Source organism: Aulonocara stuartgranti (genome assembly GCF_965226115.1).
Source record: "Aulonocara stuartgranti genome assembly, chromosome: 7".
In the NCBI taxonomy this organism is placed as follows: domain Eukaryota; kingdom Metazoa; phylum Chordata; class Actinopteri; order Cichliformes; family Cichlidae; genus Aulonocara; species Aulonocara stuartgranti.
In genome coordinates this window covers 53,046,909-53,066,451 of record NC_138945.1, presented here as the reverse complement: position 1 = coordinate 53,066,451, position 19,543 = coordinate 53,046,909, and the positions used below count along the sequence as shown (strand labels likewise).

Here is a 19,543-nt window from a genome sequence, read left to right as displayed (position 1 = left end):
CTGATGGGAAACAGAAAAATAAAGTCTTTAAATATCGATTCAGCTATTTTAAATGACAGAAATCTGCATTTTCCAACTATTCTGGGCCATTTGATAAGCAAATTGGAGTAAATCAATCCAAATAACAAGGTTAAAAAGTAACTTACTTATCACAGTGACTGCTATTTAACCTGTTCGGTGGGTTTGCCCACGAAGGAATAAACAATGGTATACACATTTCATTTTTAAATATCACCGTTATCGTGACATCCCTGCTTTGGTTGTATAAATCGCCAGGTTCCAGGTGCTCTGCGGTCATAAACAGGAAGTGTAATGTGGGCTACAACTTGAGCCTTTGTTAGCCTGTATGTGTTGACATTTCATGATCCTTCATAGATCTTTGCACTAGTTGTTTACAGTGTACAAATTTTACAAATACAGTGGTTTGGTTTTTTTAATTTACATGTGAGCATCAGTCTTTGAAGGACAGCATGAAATTTCAGGAAGTAGAATGTAACAAAATTTACGAGCACATGTTTAATTATACATGTGGCACTATGGCGGTTTAATATAGTTAATCCTCATAATGAGTTTATGCAGATTGTGGCAATTATGTTAAAGTATCTCAGCTTCCTCCATGAGCTGTGTCTATTTGGCCAATTGAGTGGGCCGTACTACAAAAACCTACGCTTGCACTTGTCTCTTTTCGCTCACTCGGTTTCTGTGCTTCCCACTTCCCCTCTTCTCGATTCTTTATTCCTCACCTGATTCGGGGTATGATGAGTTCCGATAGCCGGGATCTCTCTGCAGCTGCACCTCCTTCAGTGTGAATATGGATACGGCTGCCAAAGACACAGTCAGTCAGTGCAACAGAAGAAGAAGACAGTGTTTCTGTTACAAGGCTGTAAGTGATCCTCTCTGTACACTGCAATACCCTTCAAGTTGTACTGAGCGGATGGTGCCAAGTCTGCATTACTGTATCACCGTTTCATTACTCACTCTCTGGCAGCGTGTGCACACGTGGCCCCAGGCTCCTGAAGTATGGCTGCCTCATTGCTTCATCAGCAGAGATCCTCTTCTTCGATTCATACTGAAATTTAGGGCAACAAAAGTTTCAGCCATTAAAGAACAACAAAAGAACTGGCTCAGCAGCCTGCGGTCGCATGCGAATGTGTTGGCACGCCTTCGTGCGCTTCTTTCCAAATACACAGTCCTGACATAGCTGCAAAATGTGTCACATGTTTTTAGCGTCTCTTTAATTCCTGGCAGATATTGCGAGACTTACCTTTAGGAATGACATCAGCAGGTCGATTCCATCATTGTCCAACCTGTAGGTGTGGGGGAGGGGTGGGACAAGAGTTTGGAGGTGGAAAAAAGAACAGGAGGGATGGGGGGGGGGGGTCAGTAAAGGTGGGCTGACTCATGGATAGAGGCGAGTGTTAAGGAAGTCAAACAGAGTCAACTATTCCACAGGATTTCCTTACAGGAAATGATAAAGAGCACACGCTCCTAACTACACAAACCTCCAACACTCATGTCTAACTAAAAGCTAAAACAGCTCTGCTTACAAGCTCTCCTCTTATATTTGTGTCACAAGAAACACTTTTCCACCTCCAGTCATCAGACAACCAGGCAAGAGAGGTGAATGGAGGGGTAACGGTAAGGTTTATATAACTGCTCCATAAATACCTGAAACAACCAGCAGCAACACAGCCTAAGCTGGGACATGTTGCATCTGGTGTAGAAGTAAAGTTATTAAGATAAAATGAGAGAAAAAAGTATCAGGCTTACCTGGGGGCATGATTAATGAGGGACTGTGCCTTGTACTTGTGGAACTTGTAGGACTTGAACTCATCAATGGAGGATATTCCAGGCCAGCTGTCTTCTGTAGGAGTGCCTGTGGAGGGACATTTAATAGACCTTGTTAGAGCCCGCGTCAGCTGGATGGGGCTTTTTCATGGCGCCGCGGAGGGGGGACGGGGCTACATGCCAGGGTTAATGCGATTAAAGGCTCTGGTTAAAAGTCTGAACGCTCCTCTGTCAGCAGAGGGCAGCACTCACCTAGCAGCCTGAAGATGAGGTGCAGCTCATCCTCCACTGTGGAGCCTGGGAACAGCGGCCTGCCTGCAGCCATCTCATAGAATATACAGCCCACACCCCTGACAGAATGACACAAACAGGTGGGAAAGGTCACAAAGATGCGTCTGACTGAAGCTTAAACAGCAGCCTGACTCAACAGGTGTTCCATCTCTAAACCAACCCTGATGTTTCTCTCAATTGGAGATCGGAGAAACCATTTACAGCTGCATTGTCTTAACAGCGAGGCTGTGTCCATCAGCAGCAAAGTCTCTTTACACCCGCGCGCTAATAAGGGCGCAAACTAAACGAAATGAGCTCCAGACACCTGTGCCCGTTCCACAAATCACTGAAGTGGCAATTTCACGACAGAAAACCAATCTGAGAGGATCGCATCGGCCTGCGCCGTCGCTGTGCAGCCATACGGAAATAAGAGAGTAACCACGAGCATCGTTAGCGTTTCCTAATAGTTGCAATCCCCCCCGTCGAGCGAGGCCCACTCACCACATGTCGATCTGTGTGGAGTACTCGGAGGAGCCGAGCAGCACGTCAGGGGGCCGATACCAAAGAGTTACCACCTCGTTAGAGTACGTTTTAGTGGGCACAGACTTCGCCCTCGCCAGGCCTGTGGAGCAGAAATATGGACATATTGGAAAAATGTCATGAAATTCATACAAAGGAAGCTATTTAGAATACTCCAAAAAAAAAAATTTGCTCTGTAGAAACATTTTAATGTAATGTACTGATTTTTTACCAAAGTCAGCCAGTTTTAGTTCTCCTCTGTCATTGATGAGCAGATTTTGGGGCTTCAGGTCTCTGTGGAGAACTTTCCGCCTGTGACAGTAGGCCAAGCCTCGCAGGATCTGGAAGAGGAAAATCTAAAGGAAGAGATTTTCTCGATCAGTACATATGATCGTGTTGATAAAGTTATTATAAAATAGTGGTGATCGAGCCTTGCTGCGTGTGGGAAGTTGGAGGCTAATCACTCACACACATTTTGGTCATGTGCCAAAATACGACGCGCTGATACGAGATCACCAACAGTACTGAGGTCTTGTATTTCTGTCTACTTAATGAGGATGTGGTTAACAAAAAAAAGCGACTGGTAACTGAAATTACTGTTAGCCAGGAAGAAAACAATTAGAAAAAAATTCACAAAAACCAGAATCACCAGGCCTCAAACGATGGATCCGCACCATCAGTATTATCTATGCGATGGAACAGGTGACCTTTAGCCTAAGCTCGCTTTACTTAAAAGTGCGAGACTTCATAATACATCAAGTAAAATTATATGGACCCAAATATATATGTATGCTTAGTTGGGGTTGTTTTTTTTTCTGTCCATGAACTAAAAACTCTAAAATAAAGAGTTAAAAAAAACAGTGGTGTTCAGCAAAATAATATATTGCAGATGCACAATCATGAATGAAATTCTTTAATTAAATACTCTAAAAACAGGGATGTTTAAAGAAGGTTGCAGCAGCCCATTTTACTTATCCCCTTGGGTCTACACTTCTCCACCAGGGGGCACACTGACAATGCTTCTTGCACCCACACCAGCAGCTACAAACTCTTGACAGGTGATGAAGGTGCTCAGACCAGCAGGCAGCCTGCGGAGTCTCACCTTGACATTCTGCATGCTCAGGATGTTCCCACAGTCATCCATGTACTGCTTAAGGTCTTTGTCCTAGAAGAGAGGAAGGGCGTTAGAGCGGGGACGCTACAGGCACACAAACTGCAACAGTTGGTAAGCCTTCATACTCCGCACAGAGTCATGAATAATAATAACGTCAAATATTTTAATCTAAGCATCCCTGCAGAGAACATCGTGAGTCATGCAGGAGGGAGGCTGCAGAGGTTTTGCTGGTCTCACCAGGTATTCAAACACCAGTGTGAGCGACTTGTCTGTGTGGACGATGTCGTGCAGCGTCACGATGTTGCCGTGCTTCAGGTCCTTCAGTAGAGACACTAAGAACACACACGCAGAAAAAAAGAAGAAGAAGAAGAAGACGACAGCTGTTACAGCAAGGGTGTGATTACACTCAGCTTATTTTTTATTCTCTCAAAGTAACATTAACCAACATTTGCTTTACTTCTTGCTCTGATGCCTCTGTGTTCACGCTGATTAAGCCAAGAGAGGTTTATTTATAAATCCTTCAATCTTACAAAAATGTCTGAGACTTACAAAGATAGCTTATCTGGCTCAAATTAATCAACAAAGTCTCAAAACAAGAGTGTGCTGCCAACACCGCTCTCCATATAAGGTCGCATAAAACTGCAAAATAAAAGAAGAAAATGCCTCCAGTTCAACCCCAGTGAAGGATCCATATAGACTCTCAGAGATGACAAACTCAACGTTTTTTTGTGAAACGTGCTAAACCTGGTGATGAAGAAACTTGAATAAATACATTTATCCATCTAAAAAAACACAAAGCACCGTCAGTGAGCGCAAACTGAATTTACTCAAGCTGCCAGAAGATGACACTGAAATACAGTGTTTTGCAAAACTCTTAAGCCACGGCTCATTTCTTTACATTTGGTAGGAAACTGGGAAATAGGTGCAACGATTTATTAAAAGTATAAATGGAAATGAGGCGTATAAGGCATAAAGAAAGTTTGTAGAATTGTAAGTAATCTTCAGGAAACGTTCTTTCTGAAAGACATCCAAAGCTCTTCTTTGGATGTTGGCTGCCTTGTATTCAATTCTTTGTCAATGCTTGAATAAAGCCGAGGTCAGTCTGTGACTAAGTGTCGCGTTGTGTGATTTTCTGTCCAGGTATGCTTTCACTGCACTGGCAGAAACAAACACTGCCAGTCAGGCACTGCACGATCAAAATCGGACTTTATTTGCATTCGTAATTTCACCAATTTTGACAAGATCTCCAACATCGCTGTCTGAAACGCAGCCCTGATTCATGGCAGCGTCTCCAGTGTGTTTTACAGATGGATGCAGACACTCCTGACCTTCTCTGTACATACTGACAACGACTTGAACCAAAAATGTCAAATTTGGTTTCATCACTTCGTACGACGTGTAAGTCAGTGATTTTCAGTTCACTTCTTGTGTAATGTGGCATGCCACAGCATTTTCTCACTATTCTTCTTCTTGACAAATAGCTTCTTGATAGCTCTCCGTCCACTGAGACCACGTCTGATGAGGCTTCAGCAAACAACAAGCAGGGCCAGATGCATCTCTCAGGTCATGTGACAGGTCTTTGCTGGACTGTTTTCCTATTTCTTAAGGATATGACTTCAAAATTGAGTTCATCTGTTGTAGACACATTTTTTTAGGTCTATCACTTCATTTGTCAATCACTTGTGCAGTTTCCTCAAATTTGTTTTAATCACACTGCACACCACATAAAGAGTTTTAGGCTAATAGCTCTTTGGGAATCACCTTGTTGGTGCAAAAATATTATTTCAAGCATGTTAAACTGTGTAATCTTTAGCTAATATCTAAGTGTAACTAAGTGGATAAAGATACGATTTAAAATCGGTCCTTGCTAAGTTGTCTGTTATGTGCAGACTCGGCTTGTGTAAAAATTCCACAAAATTCCAAATCTACCAGTGTCTGCTCGTGCTGGGATATATTTACAGACCTGACCACCTACAGGCACGACCTGTATGTTTGTATTTGAGGTTGTTTTCTAGGAGCATTTATTCTAAAATCTGCTTTTCTATTTCAGTTAACTAAGTTGTTTTTTGCACTCCATCTTGCTGCAGATGTTCAAACGTCACTGTTCAACGTAAAACAAATCAGCTTATATAAGTAAAAAAAGTTCAAGCACTTATATTTGACTGCTTGGTGACCAAATAGCGTTCTGTGGCTAAAATCTTTTGTACCTTCTCGGATAGCCGTGCACGGTGCTCCTTCTTCATGCTCCAGTCTGATCTCTTTCAGCGCCACGAGGTTGTCTGTCAGCTTACTCCGCCCCTTGTACACAGTAGCATACGTGCCCTATACAGCAGGAAAAGAAGGGGGGGGGGTTCAGTGTTTCAGGTTAAAAGTAAACTCCACAACTGTGCCTGTGTGCACTTTAATCACTCACTATGAGAACGTTTGCACCTGGGGTGATAAGGAAAGGCTTTCAAGGTAAACTGTGCCACATACCTCCCCCAGTTTGTCCAGTTTGATGTAGGTCTCCAGCTTCCCAAATCCAATTTCTGACTGGAGGGAAGAAAAGGACAAACAGCATTAATGAGGGTAGTGTCTTTATTAGCAGTGACAGGCTTACACACACCAGGACAAATCCTCATGATGGCCTTGCAGCATCACAGAGTGGGGCGTGGGGGTCACACAACCAAACCAGCATCCCGACTAATTGCTTGTGACAAAGACCCGATGGCTTTTTACAACGTGTCTATGGGCGAGTCGAACAAACAACATGTTTTCATTTATATTTTTGAGCTAAATATATAATAAAAAAATAGCTAGTTTCAGTTTCTCTAATATTTGGATTTTTCTCCGTTTCTTATGTGTGCTAAGAAAAATATTTGAGGTTGTGAAGAAATCCCATACGGTTGTGTCATTTTACATCATATTTTCCTACTCTCATCATTTAATATACCAAGGATTGGTTGATCAATTGACCCAATATTCTCCACGATAAATAATAACTGAAACAATCATTACTTCCACGCATAATAAATCACTAAACGCTTCACAACTATTCAGTTATAACCAGAACACACACAAACTACTTAATAACTGAGCTATAACTGTCACTGCTGCAAGCCAGCATCTTCACAAGGCTTAAACAGACCTGTGCACTGGATAAAGACCAGCGCCAGAAAAGCTGAGAGGTCTGACAGCCAATCATCTGAGCAAATCCAGTCAGTGCTTTTGAAAAAACTCTGCAAAGGGGTGTGTATGCAAATAAAGTTGGGCCTGGGCGAGGCCGAGTGTTACTTACTCCTCTGTTCTGCTTTTGACAGATGCACAGGACAATCGTTCAGGCTCGTGACAAAAATGAGTGCTGAGAGGATGAGCTCTGATCGGCTGAGGATAAGGTGTGAACTCTGACGCTCTCACTTCTGTTTCTTGCTGCATTTAAATAAAACATTACCCTCAGAGCTATCTTTATCCATGTGCAGCCACTTCCTGACTCTTGCTCTGCTTCCATTTCTCTCATTCTGGTCCACCCCTGATTCTCAAATTAGCACTCTTCACTGTCGCTTTTGCCAAAAGAAAGAATTTAGTTTTTAATGTTATTACAGTTTTATCTGCAAAATGCTATATGATGAACCCTGAAGCAAATATGGCTCTGCCTTTTAGAATTTACTACTAAAAACTCCCAATAATGTAAAAATCAATAAGCAGATCTTTAATGATCTGTGACACAGAATGTTGTACTTAAAAACTGACACACTGCTAACACCAACAACATTAATTAATGAATACTTTTGGGGAAATTAATTATTTATTGAGTTTATGGTGTCGTGGTTATTCGGGTGACATGAAGAGATCACTTATTCAAGACCCATCCTCAAGGGGTCATGAGCTAGTGTGATCACTGTGGCAGGATGGCCACTGAAGCTGCAGTTATGGTTGATGCACTCGCTATACAACAGATATGCAGTCATCAGCTGCTTTTGTTAGGTACACATGGTCAACTGAATGTTATCTATTAAGCCAATCACATATCAGCAATTCAGTGCATGTAGACATGTACAGGATGACTTGTTGAAGATCAAACTAAGCATCAAAAGGGGAAATAAAGGTGATTTAAATGACTCTGAATGTGGTTGCTGGTGCCCGATGGGCGGGTCTGGGCATTTCAGAAACTGAAAGCTGAAAAATGCCAGCTGAGGTTTTCCTGCACAACCATCTCTGAGCTTACAGAGAACAGTCTGAAAGAAAGAAAATATTCAGTAAGCAGCAGTTTTCTGGGAGGAAAGGCCATATTGATGCCAGAGGTCAGAGGAGAATGGCCAGACTGCTTCGAGCTGGTAGGAACGGGACAGTTACTCAGGTTATTACAACCGAGGTACGAAGAAGCGCACAACAAGTGGAACCTTGAAGCAGACCGGCAGCAGCAGCAGAAGACCGCACCAGGTCCACTCCTGTCAGCTAAGAACAGAAAACTGAGACTACAATTTTCATTAAATGTCCAAGAAAAGTTGTAAAAACCTCGCCTGGTCTAATGAGTCTCAACTGTTGCTCTGACGTTTGGATGGTGGTGTCACAATTTGGTGCAAAAACATTAAAGCGTGGATCAATTCTACCTTGTGTCAAAAGTTCAGTTTGTGTCACAGTCACTGGATATCTAATAGATCACCTTAACGTAATGGAAAAGGGAGATTCGTATCATGGATGTAGCTGACAAATCTGCAGACATGCTATCATGATGTGATGCTATCATGTCAATATGGACCAATGCCTCTGAGGAATGTTTCCAGCACCTTGTTTAATCAGTGCCACAAACAATTAAGGTAGTTCTGAAGGCAAAAGAGGGCCAAACCCTGTACTAGATGTACCCAATAAAGTGGTTGGTGAGTGTATACTCACACTTCAGGTGTGCTTGTCTCACCTTCTCCTGTTCGCCTAAATGATGGATTCTGCAGAGCATGTAATCATTTCCAAGTGCAGCCGTTGCTCTCTGTGCCATATGGAAATGCACTGCATTGATGTGGCTTCAAAAAGCTCACAGGGTTTGTGCCTCCAGCCCAACCTCACCGCCCACGATGTGCCCGACAGGTTACAAAACTTGGGAGATGCACAACAAGCCAGTAGTTGTGCCATCACTTCTGGCTTGCACCACACACAAGGACGACTACAGCAAGAATAAACCTGCTTTCCAGTGAACCACACAGGGAATTTCTCTGTGTTTCCATCTTGGCCCAGATTCCTAGGCTTGCAATGACTTTGATGACTGAATAAATGAACTAAATGCACATTTTACTTTTAACCAATTTGTCGTAATTTTTCTCAACCAAATTCCAAAAATAAGGAGAGTATATTAGCCAATGTGTCTGTGAAGGTTCTCAGTCATCCAGGTCATCGTAGTCAAAGGAGCTTGCAAAGAGAAGCGTCTGGACTTCTTGAAGTTGCTTGAAGACGTTTCACCTCTCATCCGAGAAGCTTCTTCAGTTCTGTCCTCTCTGTCCAAAATGTGAAAATTGGCACAGAGAGGACAGATGGTTTGAAAGAGGAGTGAAAGAAGCCATCTATGTCCACTGTGAGCGACCATCTTTGAACAGAGGCGGGGGTTTACGACACCAACTCTCTGCCATCTATAATCCAGTTTTGAGATCCCTTCCCAGACGCCTTAACGCCCACTCACATCCTGGGCCATCTGACCTCAGGAATTCGCATGATAAGGTGGGGCCAGGTTTCACAATGAACACACCCGAAACTCTGGCTGATTGGGACCCACGCCCAGTTTCCCACCTTGGCTCAGGCGATTAGAGGATCATCAGGGGGTCCTTTTGTCCCTCTGTGGGGGGTCACTCCCACTAGGTTTATATCTGGGACTCTCCACCATTTGACCTTAGAACTGAAGAAGCTTCTCGGATGAGAGGTGAAACGTCTTCAAGCAACTTAAAGAAGTCCAGACGCTTCTCTTTGCAAGCTCCTTTGACTATATTAGCCAATGATGTGACCCCTGCAAGTCCAGCTTCAAGGTGAAGGACATGTGCAATAGGCCGACTTCCTGTTTACAGTATCACTCTGCACTTGTCTCCTCTCTGACAACTTGTAATTGTCTCCCGTGTGTTTTCAGCACCTTCTCTCTTACTTCTTCCCCTCTAATCCCTCTTGTTCTTCTCACCAGTGATGCTCTGCGGGAGCGTCGGCTCAGCGGCTGGTCGAAGGGTGGGCTGCTCATTTGAAACTTCTCCAGGTAACCGTCAGGTATCCGGATGTCAGCTGGCAGGGACAAACGTTTGTTCAGGTCCTACACAAAAACAAGAAAACTCAATTAAAAAAAAAAAAAGTCGGTATATCAACCTGAATGAATAAACAAACAAACCCTTAGCAAACAACATGATCTCTGAATAAATACCTCTGATTGGATACAAAATGGCAGAAACCCAAAGTAAACAAGCAGAATCTGTGGGTGTACTTTAGGCCTCACCGGTTAACAGAGAAGCCAGTGTGGTACGTGCGTGTGCAGCCACACAGTGACAGTTTTAGACTTGTGTTCATGGTAAAGGCCGTATGTGGAGCCCTTAAGAGTTCAGGGTAAGTCTTTTTAAAGAAGTAAAACAAGCACAGAAAGCATGATTCTAATGATTCTTTATATAAAAATCCCTCAAACACACATAATACAATCAAACAGTTAAAATCTAACACCTGGATTCTTCCCATCATGCATTTCCTCTATTTGTTAGATTACTATTAATCCCACGTTTCTCTCTGTAAATCTACTTCCACTCCCTCTGAGGTAACACCGGACACCCCACTGCTTCCTCCCTCCATCTTAGCCAACACGCACAGAAGCAAAACGCAACCTCAACCTTTTTCAAATTTCAACACAAGTTCAGAGACAAGCTCATAAACCCGTAAACTGAAATTGACCGACTTCTAGAAGGATCGGTGACTTTCAGCCTTTGCGTTAAACGGTGACTGTGAGTCAGCTTTCTGCTCTGTGGTTGTTAACAGCAAACACATTTAGCCATGTGATCAGCTTCCAGGAAGTGTAGTCTTCATTAAAACTTGGAGCAAGTTGACATCCTGGTGCAGATTCGGCATCTCTATTGTTTTGTGTGCGTACAAACTAAATACAAACTCATAAAAACATTCATTTCAAGGCAATAAAGAGGTTTGCTTATTGTTTTAGCTTTAACTGTTCACAAAAACATTTTTAAGTAAAGACACCACAGCTCTGGATTCTCAAAAAGAGAAAACAAAAGCACTCTGCACATATCAACATAACAGGAACTCTGCTTGTCTTTATTTGTTTAAGAATATACATTAGATTTCGCTCTGCTGCTCTGTGGTTTCAGTGTGCAGGGCCAGGATTGGTGGCTTGTCCTCAGAGTAAGTGATGCCGTCCATCACCTGACCTTTGCAACCCCTCCACCCCCCTCCAGTTTGTCCAATCAACTCGTCCTAATCTGTTACAACAGGGGCCCATCTGGACCGTATTACAGTAATCCTCGTGATGTAATCCCAAAATGGCACTGCTTCCACTGCAGTCCGAGGAGAACAATCTGCTACCTGACCAGCCCAAAGGGACGTCCTCGCTCCTCCTCCTATTTTTTCTGCTCTGCCGTCCCTTCTCCAAGTGTCACAGTGGCACAGAGGGGACAAAGAACAAGGCCGCACACTGATTTCACTGTTGGATCACTTCATCAACAACAAGCCTGCAGTCAATCACTCTGTTCATTCAAACAGTACACTGGATTTGCTGGGCTGACAGAAGCTGCAAGTAGAACTGTGAGCGTGTCCAAAAAACTAAAAACTTTATCTGGCTGTGAAACAGTCACAGGAAGTGTGAGGTGTGCTGCTTGCAGACACGCTCAAAAAAGCAGCAAGAGGTGATGTATCATCTCTCTGTGTGGGCAGCCTCAAATGCAGCTTAACTAAACCTCAAGCATTTTTTTCCCCTCTACTCGTGCAGGTTTGCATGCTTGGTTTGTCTGTGCAGATGCTGCTATCTGCTTGTAAACTCCCACAGGGGTTGCAATCAAAGCAACCAATAAACAGAAGGAGGGAAGTGTGTGTTGTTCAATCAGAACTTTTCCTTCCACCCAGCAGCTAGTGTGAAAACATGTGGTTCAGTGGCATCAAACACAAGACTATAAGGAAGCCCTTTTCCTTACAGTTTCTTTTTTTCCTCTCCTTTGACTCCTTTTATGTAAAACTGGAAAGTCTTTCTTTGCATTTTATATTATATTTTGTATTAACACAAAGAAAAATAAGTCTCTGAAAAAGAGAAAGACAGAAGGTGAAAAAGTGTCTAAAACAGTGATGCAGAAAAAGGAAATGAAAACTATGGATGGATATGAATCTATTTTCCTGTCATGCTTTTTTTTATATAATTTGAGTTGAGAATGGCGATGTTATGAAGTAACTCCTGCCACAGTTCAGGGGGAAAGTGGGCGGCTCGTTGCATTACTTTATGTCAGCTGCACGGCCTGAAGTCCTATTGGTAGAGCTTACGTTGGGCTAAAGGGACCAATTATTGGTTTTGGGAGGGATCGGGTCAGATATTGATTGAAACAGTAAAATGACATGTTACCTCTGCTTATATGTAAAGAATAAAACTTTAAACAGCTGTTTGACAAACTTCTCTATGATGATGATGACAATCCGTCACCATTTCCTTGCAGATATGAATTAATACAGATATCTGCGGATCACTGGAATAAATGAGTTTTGCAAAGTTTGATGTAGTAGTAGCGTGCTTGAGTCAAAGTAACATTTGTTTCTCAGTAAAAGTAAATCTACAATAAGTTAAACTGGACTAATAAAAACATACATAACAAGTTGTTTTTTATTTAAAGCAGACTTAATGCGCCCATCTTTGGCTCCACAGCTATATTCTTTGCCTCTGCTAGACCAGTTTTGAATGTTTAATAAGGCAAGGCGACTCTTTACCCATTGAAAGCCTACCAGGACTAACGCTTCACCCTCTTTTCTGAACTGAGCTCTTTGCGTCATATTTCAGGCCTGCTGTTAGAACAAAATTACAAAAAGGTGTGCATCAGAAGGTAGTGAGGCTGGCCTCGGCCTATCCAGCTACCCTATAAAAACTTGGAACCTTTTCAAATGGTTCATGGTTATTGAGTACAGAAGTCTTAAGTACAGAAGAGGTTGTCAAATGTTGTCTCTATGTGGGGAAGAGATAAGGCTAACTTTCTTCTGATTGGCTGCACCTAGCAAATAGATTGTTTGACCAACAGGTGGGTAGGGCACCTCCATGTGACATCATAATGATCCATGAGAACACAAAACAGGGGGTGCAAACACAAACACACATTTGTGTTTATTATTTGTTGTTGTTGCACAGGTACTCTGTGTCCATCTCTGTAATCTACAGTATGTGAAACAATCAGATTCATGCCACAGATTCTTCTTGTTGGCTTTGAACATACAGCTTTAATAAAGGAAACTATTTTGGAATCATGTTCATGTAGGAACAAAAATATAAATCAATGAAATAGAAAAGAATTACTGTTGTTAATATGTGCAGAAATAAACGCCCTGGATCCAAAAAAATACTTGTGGGAAAATGGAATGCCTTTTAGATAAAAGCAATTACAGTGAGATGTCTTCTGTAATGTGTTGAGATTATGTAACCACCGGAGAAACGCAATCGAACTGCCCATGTCTGGCTCTGTGTGTTTGAGAAAGAGGAAGTAAATCAGAGGAGGTTTTGGGTGGGTGGATGTGCTGACGAATAAAAGATTCTTTAAAGTAGATTTCAAAACCAACTTGAGAGGAACATTACATGAAATCAGTCTGAACATTATGTGTGCGCTGCTCACATTGCAACAGGAGCCGAGGATTTGTGTATTTGTGCAGTGTGTGTATATGACACACTGCACAAATACACCCACGCCGAGTTACAGCACGGAGCTCACATTCGCGTCTTACAGATAGGTCTATTGTCATTTATCAGTGAAGTCATCGCAGCGCACGCTTATTAACAAAGTGGAATTTGAACCATCACACCAGGTGAGGAGATGTGTGGCAACACAGTCAATCGTCCCACTGAGTTAAGTGTAGGCCCTGCAGTGACTCACACTACAATATATCCACACTTTGCAAAGCAGAGAGGCTACACGAGGACAACGACGGAGCTCTGAAAACACAGAGCCAAATCTCACCTCCGCAGAGATGCGTCTGTTCCCTCTGTTCCTCAGACAAACACCCGTGGGCGACTGCACCTCATCAGAGGAAGTCCCGGATGCCTGGTCGCTCTCTCCGTCGGACCCCATCTTCAGGTTCTCGTGGACGATATCTGGAGATGAGCGAAGAGAAAAGTTTACAGAGAGCACGGGGGGTTGACAAATGGAGCAGGTCTGTAAAAACAGGGCAGGGTGCAACACCAGATAATGACTTCAACAGGAAAGAAAAACACTCTCTCGGACACTTTTATGACTCCCTCTTTTCTTATCAAGCTACTGGCTGTATCAGACAGACGATATACAAGAGGTAAATATTCTTAATGAGTTTGACTTAGATTTTATTTCAGTGCCACAGGCTTTATGAGACAAAGCCATACATCACGGAGTAATTTACCCACGCCTGAGAAAACTCTGCTCTCATTCATACACTATTGCAGCATTTTCATTCCCTCCAGGGGTTTTATTCATATTTTGAATTTGTATCTGGGCTGAAAATCCAAGTTGACAGCAAACTTGGTTTTCAGAGTCGTTATTTTTAGTTATATTTCTTTGCAAAAAGGACAAAAATGCGGCCACAAAAGCGGATAAATTGAAGTGCATCTTTGCATAAAGCAATGATTTCTTTGAGCACATGCGTGATACAGTTCCCTCAACAGAAATGGGTATGACAAGGAATTTAGGCCCAGCAGCAGCTCAACACCTTCCACGTATGGTCACAAAAGAAATCGTTGGCTATTTCTTCATTTCAAGCCAGAAATATAAAAGTCAAATATTAAATTTGACAGCAGGCAGGTTAGGCGTGACTCACCAAGGCGACTACCATTGCGAGGCATGACCATGAGAGAGCCTAGTCCTCCTCCGATGACGCTCTGAGGCCGTCTGAGCGGTGGCTTTTTAAAAGAGCCTGTGTACTGGTGAAGAAATGAGTGGACACTGTGGGCTGATGGAGGACGGCCGTTCCTCACAATGGGCTCTGCTGGAGAAGAAAGAGTTTGTTGTGCTTTTTTGATGATGACAGGACACACAGTATACAAGCACATATCAACAGATGAGAACAAAATACAAAAACCCCAAAACAAAACATTGTAGTCATGGCGCTGAAAGAAAGTGGTATTAATGTGAACAAGACTCATCATGGCCAATATGTGATTAATGCACTTCAAAGCAATCCAATGATAAATTCATCCTGAGGTACTCTGACAATCTTATGTGTCGGATGATTTATCTTGCTGATTGCGTCACTACATAACAGCCAGTTCTTATAAAAACTGGGTGGCGGATGGGTTGTTTTCCCCTTTCTAAATGTTATTAAGCTCAAAATTTGCATTATGGGGATCACGACTACTTACTAACAGCTAGATACTGACACAGAGGAGGCACTACCCATCTGCTAGACGGCACCTCTGCTTATTCAAGTCCCTGAATCTTACCCACCAACAGCGTTTTGTGGCATTTAAGTCTTTTTGAGTGGTATTATCTAACAAATATCAGAACACGCTGGATGCTACAGACCATCCAAGAAGTCTACTTTAGTTTTGGTGATGTGCCTCGCTAAGCTATAACACTAGTATTACCAACTAACTTAGCACTTTACCGCTCTCATACTCCTGGTTCTAACAAAAAGAAGACAGTGGCATTATTGAGGGAAGGTCAAGGCTTCAAATTTGGAATTAACCAAGGGGCAACCTCCAGAGATTAAAAATGAAACCCCCCAAAATGACAAAAACTGCAGTTCCTCTAAGTGCCACTTGAGGCTCCCTCCAAAAGGACATAGTTTTGGTCAATTTGATTACATTTACAGAAAAAAAAATGATAGTTTCAACTTTCATAACAACTCCAGGTTTTATAACTCATCCACCTGGATAACTGAGCATGGCTGCACTGACTGAGGCAGCTGGAGCCACTCAGAGTCTGGTAAGCATCCTCTTCTGTCAGTTATTAAACTGGGCCTCTTCAGTGTGTGTGTGTGTGTGTGTGTGTGTGTGTGTGTGTGTGTGTGTGTGTGTTTCCTGCCTTCTGTAGCATTTTAATAGACTGACTGATATTACGGCTTGCTGAGTGGTGCAGACCATCCCAGGTATTTGTGTTTATTGTGACTTCTGTTACTTTATTAGTGCGTTCTTAGCACTTATTTTGTGTCTCTGTGCTGCAGCAGTACAATTCAAGCATACAGCTTATTAACCAGCCTTGCTACCAATAGTTGATAAATTAGTAGTCCACCCTTTGATTCATCAAAGTAACTTCTAAATCAGAAAGAAATTCTACATGACTGCAGCCAAAACTTTTATATTAAGGCCTCAAAATGTGCCTCTTTGATACTTTCCTTATAATTACCAAACCACTTGGTGTCACCTTCCATCTTTTATATACACACTGTATTGTTAGGCTTTGTATCAAGGTGACCAATAAAAATGAAACTGCTGGGTTGATATACATTAGGTTCTACACTGTAAATTAACAAATTTCTCACTAAAAAGAACAAAACAACCCCCCCCCCACAAAAAACAAAACAAAACAAAAAACAGTGAATTAAATTGAACCTTAATCTGTTTTGATATTTGAGTATCACATCTAGGCAGCACGGTGGCACGGTGGTTAGCACTGTTGCCGCACAGCAAGAAGGTCCTGAGTTCAATTCCAACATCAGGCCGGGGTCTTTCTGTGTGGAGTTTGCATGTTCTCCCCGTGTTTGCGTGGGTTCTCTCCGGGTACTCCGGCTTCCTCCCACAGTCCAAAGACATGCAGCTTGTGGGGATAGGTTAATTGGACAATCCAAATTGTCACTAGGTGTGAATGTGCGAATGAATGTGAGTGCGAATGGTTGTCTGTCCCTGTGTGTTGGCCCTGCGACAGACTGGCGACCTGTCCAGGGTGTACCCCGCCTCTCGCCCTATGACAGCTGGGATAGGCTCCAGCGCCCCCCCGCGACCCTGAAAAGGATAAGCGGAAGCGAATGGATGGATGGATGGAGTATCACATCTTCCCAATGAACTTCGGGTTACCTAATTGTACACATAGCCAGGAGAACAGCAATGTTTTCTTAATCAGTGTAACCCCTGTACTGTAAATAATCAAAAGTGTATGAAAGTCTGTAAACAAATGCCTGACAGTCTAAGGCAGGGGTGGGGAATTCGGGGGCCGGTGTCCTGCAGGTTTTAGATGTGTCCTTGATCCAACACAGCTGATTTAAATGGCTAAATAACCTCCTCAATATGTCCTGAAGTTCTCCAGAGGCCTGGTAATGAACTGATCATTTTATTCAGGTGTGTTGACCCAGGGTGAGATCTAAAACCTGCAGGACACTGGCCCTTGAGGCCTGGATTCCCTAACCCTGGTCTAAGGTGTGTGAGTTTGGCTTGTGGAAAGGATCTACCACTGACAATGAACAGCTTTTGTCCAAAAGCACGACTAGAGCTGACAGAGTTGAATGATTTAATATCTGGAAGATCTAGCACCCAGCAAAACACCAAATATGACAATGAGGCGAAAAGAACACCCACGAGAAGATGAGCAGAAGTCAAAACTCAGACAGAGGCCCATGTATGCAAAAAGAGCAGACAGGACAAGGACAAGACATAAGTCAACAGTTACAGAGGAGATAATTACTTCCCAAGAATAATGATTATTGATTAGATAGATTGGTTTATGTCCCTGCAAAAACAAACAAACAAACAAACAAAAAACAACTGTCAGGCAGAAAAGTGTTTGTATGTGTTTAGGACCTGTAATGCAAGGGCTTGGGTTTTACAGTCCACCGCTGTTTGTCATGACCTTGTTTGGTAAAGCCATTAACATCATCAGCCTTTGAACACAGAGTGGATTACCTGGTTTATCAAGAGTAGATCAATTTTGTTTAAAAAAACAAACAAACAAAAAAAACAGAAACAAAACCCACACAAAAGCAAGTTAATAGTAGGCAAAGTTTTCGTGTATAGAGAAAATTTAGGGAACTAACCAAAGTGCTTTTAGCTAGAGTCAAACGCTCATTGCTAATTTGAGGTGGGTAATGGTCCAGTAAAGTCACACCAAACAAATGGTTGTATTACGGGTATGTACTCCTGCACGCTCTATCCGTGCTGCACTCTCTCCTACAACAAATTGTTGAGCGTTTATAGACAAGAACGCATCTGAAAACATGGTTAGACCAAAGGAGGGATTCTCCTCTCCAGCACCTGGGAAGGTCTAGGAATACTGCAGAGAATAAGGAGTTGAGGAATTTCATCCTGGCAACAGGACATTGAACCAGATCTTTACCTTCTTGAGGTGTGGGGGAGTTTCCCCAATGTTAAAGTGTTTTATTGACCCACAAAAGGGGCTTGAGGAGGACGGAGTATTGAACTCACTGTTCAACCACAGTGGCAGCTCGTTTCACATAAATCAGACCTGTTTCCAGTCAGACTGCCAGAGCATCCCTTTGTCAGCAAATGTGCTCATAATTTTTATGGATTTAATTTTTAGACACAATCATAGGTGGAGGGTTCTGTGGTCAGAGGATCTCATCTTGCTTTTTGATGTGGTTCTGTTAGCTTCACCAAAAGACGACTGCCATCTCGCACTGGGTCGGTTTATAACTGAGTCTGAAGCAGCTGGCATGAGCACCTCCAAGTCTGAGGACAGTTTTCAGTCATAAATGGCGGACTGAACACTTGGGGTCTTGTTCATGAGTGAGGGAAGGAGGGAATGGCAAATGGAGATCGCCGGACTGGTGCAGCATCTTCTTCAGTGTTGTTGATGCTGTACTGGTCTGTACAGCAACCGCAACACTAAAGAGAAATGTGCACGTAACAGCAAAGCTGTCGATTTACCCGTCAGTCTACGTTACTAGTCTCACCTATGGTCACAAACTCTGGGAAGTGACGGAAAGAATACGACTGCAGAAACAAGTGTTGGAATCAGCTCTCCCCAAATGATGATCGGCCTCTTCCTTAACCTGCCAATATACCCTCTGCAATGGTCACATCGCTCACTGCCACGCCGTCATCACACATATGCAGCCATTTATACCCGGCATTACAGCGCAAGAACTCGCTGCAGTATTCTCCTAAAGGTGTCGCCACCAGGATAATATTGCATCATAAGCGCTGATAAGGAGAAGTCAAAACTAACAAATTTGTAATTTGTGTGTGTGGGGGGTATTTTACATTTTGACAGATTTTGCTGATTACAGCTGAGTGAGATTGCTAATGATTCTATTCAACAGTTTCTGAATTACTTTTTAACTGGTCACAACCTCCACATACTTTCTGAGTTATACATGTCTACTTTTTTAAAAGTACCCCCTCTTAAAGTCCCACTCTGGCCAGGAATAACAGCGTAGTCATTACCAGCCTGCATATCATCACCACCAGCCTCAACAATATTAGCTCACCAGTTGTCTGGTTTCCAGTTTCCAGATCCAACAGATTCTCAGTGAATTTTTCTGACGTAAATCCCCATTGCCAAAATTAAGCTTACAAGATTCAAGCTGCCTTTTCGAGACCGATTCAGACTGCTGTGGGTGTTCAGGTCTCGTTGGGCTATAAAAACAGATTTTACTACGCCAACACAGTCGCTGAAAATTCGGAAAATGGCATGTTACATATGTATTACAACCATGATTATCTTTCTTTTTTGTTGTTGTTGGGGGTTTTTTGGCACATCATGACAGACTGACATCATATATGTGATTTAGCAGGCATGTATTATCCCGGCC

General features: G+C 42.7%; 1 protein-coding gene across 2 annotated transcripts in view; it reads right to left on the bottom strand.

The window, feature by feature from the left end:
- LOC309709774 (cyclin-dependent kinase 17-like) overlaps positions 1-19,543 on the bottom strand; it is a 37,076-nt gene that overhangs the window by 1,939 nt on the left and 15,594 nt on the right. The window contains exons 3-16 of one of the 2 annotated variants that reach the window (XM_082538602.1): positions 14,660-14,827; positions 13,831-13,964; positions 9,825-9,950; positions 6,167-6,223; positions 5,899-6,013; positions 3,929-4,023; positions 3,680-3,742; positions 2,810-2,933; positions 2,560-2,680; positions 2,041-2,138; positions 1,771-1,876; positions 1,265-1,307; positions 979-1,069; positions 744-821 (exon numbers count right to left, since the gene is read on the bottom strand). In XM_082538602.1, the coding sequence (XP_082394728.1) occupies positions 744-821; positions 979-1,069; positions 1,265-1,307; positions 1,771-1,876; positions 2,041-2,138; positions 2,560-2,680; positions 2,810-2,933; positions 3,680-3,742; positions 3,929-4,023; positions 5,899-6,013; positions 6,167-6,223; positions 9,825-9,950; positions 13,831-13,964; positions 14,660-14,827 (1,419 nt within the window). The remainder of the gene's footprint in view (positions 1-743; positions 822-978; positions 1,070-1,264; positions 1,308-1,770; positions 1,877-2,040; positions 2,139-2,559; positions 2,681-2,809; positions 2,934-3,679; positions 3,743-3,928; positions 4,024-5,898; positions 6,014-6,166; positions 6,224-9,824; positions 9,951-13,830; positions 13,965-14,659; positions 14,828-19,543) is intronic. The other variant, XM_082538603.1, reaches the window with a different exon arrangement.